The sequence below is a fragment of the Erigeron canadensis genome, chromosome 8 (genome assembly GCF_010389155.1).
Source record: "Erigeron canadensis isolate Cc75 chromosome 8, C_canadensis_v1, whole genome shotgun sequence".
Classification (NCBI taxonomy): Eukaryota; Viridiplantae; Streptophyta; class Magnoliopsida; order Asterales; family Asteraceae; genus Erigeron; species Erigeron canadensis.
The window spans coordinates 22904936-22914467 of NC_057768.1; the positions used below are offsets into that span (position 1 = coordinate 22904936).

The 9532-nt window shown below is 33.4% G+C and overlaps 1 protein-coding gene across 2 annotated transcripts; it reads left to right on the forward strand.

The window, feature by feature from the left end:
• Positions 1 to 4854: 4854 nt before the first annotated feature.
• LOC122579613 lies at positions 4855 to 7279 on the forward strand. Of its 2 annotated transcripts, XM_043751816.1 has the most exons (5): positions 4855 to 5212; positions 5321 to 5435; positions 5650 to 5764; positions 6242 to 6631; positions 6716 to 7279. In XM_043751816.1, the coding sequence occupies exons 1-5, from the start codon at positions 5112 to 5114 to the stop codon at positions 6991 to 6993; spliced, it is 999 nt and encodes a 332-aa protein (XP_043607751.1). In that variant the 5' UTR covers positions 4855 to 5111; the 3' UTR covers positions 6994 to 7279. The 2 variants fall into 2 exon arrangements, with proteins under 2 accessions (XP_043607751.1, XP_043607750.1); XM_043751815.1 differs by having other exon boundaries at positions 6242 to 7279.
• The last annotated feature ends 2253 nt before the right edge of the window (positions 7280 to 9532 follow it).

Here is a 9532-nt window from a genome sequence, read left to right on the forward strand (position 1 = left end):
AACTATATAATAATATGTACGTAACTAAATATAAAAATAGTAACTTAACAATAAAATTTAACTAAATAATAAAATGTAACTATATATATAAAATAATATGTAACTATATAAAATGTAAAAATAATATATAAAATGTAAAATTATCTCTACAAAAGTTGATTAACGACTCCCGGGAAGTCCTAGCCGACATCTCCAAATGCTCGTCAAACAAGTCGACGCTACACTCATATGCTAATTGACGAAGCGTGGAGGTAGTCTTGTGTATCGGCATGAAACCCAGCTTCCCACGAGCATCCATTCTTTGTTGAAAATATGGATACCTTTCTTCCAAGTCATTTGTAATTTTCAAAAATAGCCGCTTGCTCATACGATAGCGCCGTCTACAATCCCTAGCGCCAAATACGGGTCGCTCGACAAAGTAAAGTTGGTCCAACCGCGCGTATGCCTCATCACGTCGACGTTCCAGAACCGATCTTCTTCTAGGTGAAACTTGGTCTTCCTCGTCCTCCTCGTCTTCCACGGCTTGAATCATAGTAGTAACCGTCAAAGCAACGGTACTAAGAATCGTGTCGTCGAGATCGATCAAATCATCGGATGAAGAGGGTGATTGAGGATCCATATCCATAATATATGTATATATATTTATGTAAAAATGGAAGAAGATTTATGTGTGTGTGTGTGTGTGATGGTGTTGATATATATGTATATGTATAAATGTGTAGAAGATGGAGTTATATATAGGAAGGGGGAAAAAATAAAAAAAATGGGAAGGAGTCGTTCAAGGCGAGGAATATATGGGAGTTTGGACTAGTCAAAGGGGGAGGGGCGAGCCACAGAAGTTAGGCAAAGGAAGAATCAGCCAAAGGGGGTGGTGTGGGGGGCGACTTATGGTGACTTGGGGCGAGAGTCGGCCAAAGTCACTGCCACTCCTTTCAGTCTTAGGGTACCATATAAGAAGTGATGCTCAATGATATGAAGTTTATTAATATTACTTGTTAGTTTTTCAAATACTTATAAGCTATCACGATTGTACTGTTCATACAGGGCATTTTAAAAATGATGTACAGAGAACCTATGTTTTTATTATTATTGATTTATATTACTAGTATCGTACCCGCACAATGTGGTGATGGTCGTGACGGTAATGGTGTGGTAGTGGGGGAGCCATTGGTGATGGAGGCGACGTCGAGTGCTATAGATAATTGATATAAAAGTAATTAATTTAAGGGTTAATGAAGATATTATAAGAGATAAATGATTAATAGTGTAATTTAATCATTAATGTTAAATGAAAATGTAAATGGAATTATTTTAAGGGATGATTGGTGAAAATATTACATTGATAAGGGAGATCATTTTAAATATTTCTCCTCGTGTAACTTTCAAAATGGGGTGTTTTTTTAATTAGTATAGATTATTGAAATGTATTAAAATACATACTCGTATCAACTTACTATAAAAGTTTAATGTAAATATATGAAATTATCTCCAATAATAAGAAAACTGCGATATCCAGTGTAAACACACGGGTTGCTTATACAATTTTCTTCGGATATTTTTGAAAGTCGGCATTTTATAATTTAATGTTTGTTTATATATTAGTATTTGTAATTTGTATTTTGTTCGAGTATGTTTTTTTTTATCTAAGTCGATAATTATTGTACGTCGTTGGAAAACTTCAGGTTAAAACCAAAAACAAAAGAAAAAATAAAATAAAATAAAATAAATTGATTAGTGAATCATGACGCATAACAATTAAAAAAATATTGTTGTTTAGATTGTGCCATATAAGGTTTTTTTTTTTTTTTATTGTGGGGATTTCTTCAATAGCATATTAGTAGAAGTAGATAATAAAGAGATCAAAAAACTGATTGGGCCAACCCAAGTTTTTATTCAATTTCTAAATATACTACTTCTCGCTTTTATTTTTTTTTAAAGGTCTACTTCTCGCTATTTGACTATTTGTTGAGCTATATTGGGCCAACGCAAATCTCTGACAGACCAAGTTTAACAAGACTGTGTAACCCGTGTCGAAACTAAGGGGGTGCGAATTCGGATTCGGGTATTTAGCACATATACATCTACATAGTTTTCAATCTTTGGGTTTGATTAATCAAACATTTTTATGATTACTAAATTTTGTTATCAAACAATATCTTTAGGAATCAATTCATTATTTGATTCCCCAACCTTAAAAAACCTTCTTACCAAACGCCGAATCATCAAAACCGAAATAGATTATTTCTTAAACAAGCATTACTCATATATAATATGTCAATTCTCGCAAGCATCCTTTAATATCCGGGCATGAATTCAAGCTGATGACATATAATCTAAGATGATCACATAGAAACATGTAAGTCTGTAGACCTAAACTATCACAACCCCAAAGTCCAAATTTTAAAACTCCAAAAATAGCAAATAATTCTATTAATAATCATAATAATAAAAAAAGTATATGTTTTGATGTTCAACCTCAAATTCATATGAACAAAGGATTCACAATCCAAACAAAATGTAGAATAGATACAAATTAGTTAAATATCATGTGTTCCGTCTTTTATATCTTTGTTGGTAGAATATGATAAAATCGTCCTAACTTAACCTTATAAAAATGTGATGGTACCTATAAATAAATAAATAAAAAAATCCAAGATACGAACTTCGAACCGACGTGTCGTATCGCTATATCCTCTTTAAAAATGATAGCCAGCTAGGATGTTCATTGTCATCCAGGATTTGTACATACACTAGAATTCTATGGGAAATTTATTTTTTTTTGACCATCTTTGAAACACTCATTGATTGGTATAATTCTTGCGACATCTAACAAAAGTTTTTCAAGCAATTCTAAATACATTATTCACCATTCACTTTCCTAATTATGTGAACGATCTAAGAATACAACTACACAATGAACACGATAAATGAAAGCAACATGTGTATGCTCAAGTTAGATGTCAATGTCACATACGTGGTGTCCAGTGTTGAGTTTCATCACACACGATGTTTGATGTCGCCATGGAGAGTCTAGCTTCTTATGATTAGGACGGCAGGTAAATCTAAATGCATTCTATTTTTGTTTTTTGTTTTGCGTCATCTCACGCCGTTAAATTGGGTTTTCGAGGTTGTCTAGGGAGGGAATGATTAATACTAATGGTTAAAATGGTTTGTCCATAATGAAATGAGAAAAATATATGACATTTGATTTGCGTTCAAAATCAACTTGAGTTGAAGAATGCTTGATAGTTGTTTTTTTTTTTAACGTGAAATTCGATAGAAAACTTCATGTCGCGATTTGACAGCGGGAAGTCTAGCATACGTTTGTTTTAACCGGGTCCGCGCTAGAGAGCTCCCTCGAAGTAAAAATGTCTATTTCAAATACCCGATGGGGGAAAACCCCCTACTAATCCGCCCGAAAGCACGACAATTAATAAGGGTAAATCTTGCACTCTCAAACTTGAACCTGAGTATACCCAAGTCAAACCCCCGTAAAAAGACTTAATTCTTATATACTCCTCAAAGCTTAAACACAAACCTCATGTAAGGAGGATAGTCTTTCAATAATTGAACTAAAGCTCAAGACAAGCATGCTTGATAGTTGATGCTCTGATAAACTATATAGTTATACAGTTATACTTAATTAAAATAAAATATTGTATTATGAGTTAACAACATTTAGAGAAAATATTTTAAGAAATAAACATTACTAGGCATCAATGCGGTGAAACCAATACATCACGTGAATACATGAGTCCATAGATAAATGCTATTGTTTATTAGTGATTGAATAGTTAATAATTTTTACACGTATAAAATCATAGTTTTTTTATTTATTAAGTTAAAAACAAACAATTTTAATTTTTTTAACTGATTAAATACTTTTATAATATTTTATAAAACAAACTCTAACTTTTCTCCTTAATTAAAATTTTGAAATACTTATTTACCTCGACAAATTCAACATTCTTCTCATTCAGCCATTGAACCTAAAATACCACTAACAATTTCAACCCACACAAATTTACGGCCAAATGCTAATCTAATTATCTATCTACATCTATATTATATTATACAACAAATCTCATTTTGTTGAATTTTAAACTTTAATATTCCACAATTGATCAAAACCACATTACATCGATAACTTACAATACCGTTGCCACTATCACCAACAATCGCTACCACCAACACCGTCGCCACCTCCACCGTCGACGCCACCGCCACACGCCAACATTCGTTACTGGCACCATCACCACCATTACATCGTCATCACCACTGAGTATATATTAAATCCATTAAATTCCAAACAAAATACATCAAAACATTATTAGAATAAACAGAACTAATTATTCTATTTGTTCTAATAAATAAACAGAAATGATGTAAGATCAAAAAAGAGAGTGAATGGAAAAAAAGAGCTTGTGAGTTATGAGGGGCTGGGGTTTGGTTTAAAGCCACCGACAGTGACAACATTGAGAGAGAGATAACACAAAAGGGTAACCTCTTCTTCCTCTCCCTCATCTTCTCCTTTTTTTTTTTTTTTTTCTTTTCTGAATACTTAGTGTGTGTAACTGTGTGTGAAAGAGAGAGGTGTAGGACATAGACCCTTAAGAGATGGGGAAGCAGGCATGTGGATGTGTGGGGGACACACCCTAAATACTTACTCACACTACTTCAATGGAGAAACAAAAATACTAAAAAAATTCAAATTAAATTATATAAAAATTAAGAAAAGCAACCTCCCTTGTTTGAAATTATTGTGTGATTGAAAGTGACACACACAAAAAAATAATAATAAGAAGAAAACCCCTTTTCTTTTCTTTTTTTAATCTCTCCTTATTACTTTTTCTTCAATTTCAGTACCCACATTGCTTCCTTTGCTCTTTTTTCAAAATCAAAGATTACCCATTTCAAAAAATCATATTTTATTAATGGGTTTTGATGTTTGTTGAATTCTATTGTGTTTTTGTTACAATTTTGTAAAAAAAAAGCATCAATAAAGAAGAAGAAAAGGATTTTGCTAATGGGGTTTTCTTCATAAACTCTCCCTTTTTATATAAAATTTATGTATATAAATATTTGTGTGATTTTTAGGGAAGAATTTTGAGATGCCTAGACCAGGACCAAGGCCTTATGAGTGTGTTAGAAGAGCTTGGCATAGTGATAGACATCAACCCATGAGGGGTTCTCTTATTCAAGAAATCTTTAGGTTTGTTTTCATTTATCTCTGACTTTATTTATTTCATTTTTTTGTTTTTTTGGTGTTTTTTTAATGATTTTTTGGGTGTGTAAAATGCATATTATGTGTTTGTTTTAGGGTTGTGAATGAGATTCATAGCTCAACAACAAGGAAGAACAAAGAGTGGCAAGATAAGTTACCAATTGTGGTACTAAAAGCTGAAGAAATCATGTACTCAAAGGCCAATTCTGAGGTAATTCTAGATGACACATTTTGAAATTAAAAGATTTTATCTCTAAAGGTTTTGAGTTGGATTTGGATTCTTTATGTGGAAAATATTAAAAAGTTGAATTTAGGGGGCTTTTACTTTAGAATACACAGAGAATCTAATTTCACTTTTTGTGCTTGTCTTACTACTTTTGTTAGTTGTAATGCTTATTTGTTGTATGTATTTGAAATTTGAATAGGCAGAGTATATGGATCTTGAAACCCTTTGGGATAGAGCTAATGATGCTATTAACACTATAATTAGATTGGATGAGAGCACTGAAACTGGAGATTTCTTGCAGCCTTGTATTGAAGGTACCAATTTTCATAATTATTTTTGTTATCATTTTCTTCTTCTTTCATATAAATGAAAACATTCTTGGTTATTAATACAAATTGTTTCAGTATTTCTCCATTTGTTTGGTATGTCACCTGAGGTTCCAACGATTAGAATCTGTAAAAAAAAGCATGACCGTAGTGTGTCAATGAACACCTCATTCAGCAAAACGACTGTCATGTATTTAAGGGTTTTTTTTGGATGTGCATTTTGAGCTCATGATCATATAATATGTTGCTTAAAGTTATGGATAGGTAAGTTGTGCTATAATAGTCTCAAAAATCTTATTCATGTCATAACACATTTACTATCTGATCAGCAAAATCTGTTTAATTAAGTAACTCATAACATAATAACATTACCTTTGTTGGGAATGGTATTGTTTATGAGAGTTGAGAGAATATTAGTGTATCACTTTATCTTGTTGCTGATTTTGTTATTTAATATCTTAATAGCTGCTCTTAATTTGGGTTGCACGCCAATGAGGACATCAAGGAGCCAACGGAATAATAATACAACTTGTTACCTAAACATGAAGAACACAGAGCCTGGTTTCTGTCCTATAAACAACTTACCCAGAACAACTCAAGAAACTTCAATGGCAGTTGCTCCATTTGTTTCTCACTATTCACAAATCATGAAGCCCCATGGCATCAATTTGTCACCCTTCAATATAACACCTCGGATACCAATTCTTCCCACTGATAAATCTCTCAAAAACAAATTCTCTTTTTCATCTCCACCAAGTACTAAAAAACCTCCATCAGTCTATCCTCTGTATTATGGAAATGGTATCGAAATTAAGGAACCAAAGACCAGTTATGTTGCATCGCCCGACCCATATGGTGAGTTTAAAGGAAACGGTGATATGATGTTTGTTCAAAAACCGCCTTTTTCTAATCCAATGAGTATGAATGATACAAATCAAGGTACTTTGAGGTACACGAGTGAAGATCACCCGTGTGAGCATGAATGTGACTTGTCTCTAAGGTTGGGTCCTAGTCAACAGAGTCAACATCATGATATGGGTGATTTTGACAAGTCAAAAAATTTGAATGGTGAAAGTGAAAGTTCAGAGGCGGAGGCAAGAATGAGGAAACGGAAGGCGGTGGTTGATAATCTCTATGAGAACTTACAATTTTGCTGGCAGCCAAAGGTTTCTTCTGCCAACTCTAATGGGGGTTCGTTGACTAATGCAGGTTTGTAGCTTAAAACTTTCAGTTACTTTAGATTTGGTTTCGAGAGTCTGCAAGTGGTATTAGTTTTAGTTTGTAAATTTAAGCCCTACTTGTAATCTGGACTAGCACTCTTCCATCTACTAGTTTCTTGCTCATGAGTTCTTTTAGAAGCACCTTTCTTGAATGAAGATCGAAGAAGTTTTGATCCATTCAGATTTTCATTTTGTGGTTATTCTTATCGAGAGACGAGAATCAAGGTTTTCGATCAAATGTACATTTTATGGAATGCACTACAAGATTAGTATCTATCTATTATCGGATGTTTTAAAAAAGTTTACTAATTATTTTGACCATAATAGCGATATGATTAGGCCATACTTGTAACTTTTCACACGTGTATATAAAAAAGACTTGAACTTGTAAGTTTGGGATTATAGATTGTCGAATTTCACAATTAGACAATATAATGAAACGCAAGTATGAATAAACCTATCTGAAAGGATGATATGCACATATTTACTTCAAATATGTATGGTAGCTTTATGCATCTTCATATGTTGTATATTAGTATTAGTATAGGATACAACGATGATATACGTCTCACACATGGATTCCACTATTTTTCTTATCGTATCTTCATTTTCAATCTTCATGTGTCTTTATCCATATTCTTAGGCATTCATTTTTTACACACATATCGATTTTGTCGATTAAAAAAATTCCAAAAATTGACATGGTTGGTGGGGCATGGAGTGATTGGCCTTAGCCATAAGGTAGGGAAGGTGTTATTTTGGACATGTTTAATTGTTGCATGAGTGGGGTACATGAACTGTCCCCTATACTCAATATATCAGAGAGATATGTACGCATTTTTACTTCATTTTTTGACTTTATTTGGGGAAAAGGGAAGAATGATTAAAGGGATGGATAGGGGGTGTGGGTGTTCTAAGTGGAGACTAATGCTTGACCAATCTCTTTTTGATCCTGAAAAAGATAAGTATGGTAGGCCTATACTTCCCCTCCACCACCCAACATCAGAATGATATATGGTAATCTTGTACCGTCTGCATTCAAAAATGTACTTGTACATTGTTTTAAGTCTGCCCACCTTGAAAGTTTTGTGATACTTTTAAGTCCATGACCACACCGGGATCCTAGCGTGGTCCTTTAAAGGGGCCGATGTGGTTTTGTCAAAGTAGTTAAGATCATGGGAAAGGGGCCTGCTTCAGTATTTTATTTTTACCATTTTAAAGGTAATGTGATTGTTATAGATGCAGTGTTGTGTTAAGTTTTTAACATAGCAAAATTTTCAGCGTTTTTACTGTATGATTGCAAGAGTGCTCTAAGCCTCCAACCCTTGTAGTTTAGCTCAATATCATTCTTTGTTCTTTAATTAATTCTTTAGGTTGATTAGGTTATGGTATCTGTTAAGGATTAAGGAATGATGTCTTGTAACCCGTGCAACAAGATTTGTGCCTTGCTGGGGTCCAGCCATCTCAACTATTCGTTCCTATATGAGAGATTTTCTGTTACTATACAATTGGTTTCATTTTGTGCTTTTATGTTACTATTCAATTGCTATCCTCATTTCTGAATAAAAGTGTTGCACATACGTTGGCTGCGTGTTTTGATCCTGGCCATATTTTTTAGCGGAATATAAGCTTGGATGAATGATGCGATGTTTACACAGTAATAAAAGACTTGATTATAATGTGTTAAATGATAGAACAAAAGGACTAGGCCTCTAGGGATGATTATCTTTAACGTACCATATGATGGTGGTGGGGACTGTCCATGATAAACACATCTGGAAATTGTTGTCAAAATCATGTGATTTTGATCATCATGAAAGACACAAGTTCTTTTGTGTAACCTTTTTCGGGTTTCATAGTTGTAGCCAACTGGTGGTGATTAGGATGGGGCATTGAGTTTGTTTGTTTGTGTTCGTGAAAAGTAACGAAACAAATGGATCTTTTTGCTTGTTGGTACGTATGGTCAATATACTTTGAACTTTTTACCGAACAATTGATGATTTTGCTTCTTGGTACATTTGGTTTATATGAAAATTTGTTGACTTTGTAGAAGGCAGATTTTAGTGCATTATGTAACATTCAAGCATCCGAGTTATAATCACAACCTGTAAGCAGCGTTAAGTTTCATCCTATGTTAACCGTATGGAAAGAATGTAGCCTGATTCAAGTTTGTGCGACCCTAAATTTGAATGTTGAAAGTTTTATTCTTCTTCCTAGTGTTTCAAAAACCTTTGCCCCTTGGTAAGGACTTAATCTCAATCTCTACATTTATAAGGGTGGATTATTGGGGTTTAAAAAGAAAAAAAAGAAAACCATGTTAGTTATGAATCGCCATAAAAATCAAGGTAAAAAGAAATAAAAGCCAATTGTAGCTTCGATAGATATATGGGTCTCAAGCAATTGTTTATTTCAGAAAACGATCGGACTGGTACTGAGAGTATGAGAAGTTGTCTATTTTTTAGAGGTAAATTGGTTAAAACCAATGCAGGATTAGCCCATATTATACAGTGCATTTTATATTCTTTTTCGCTATAAA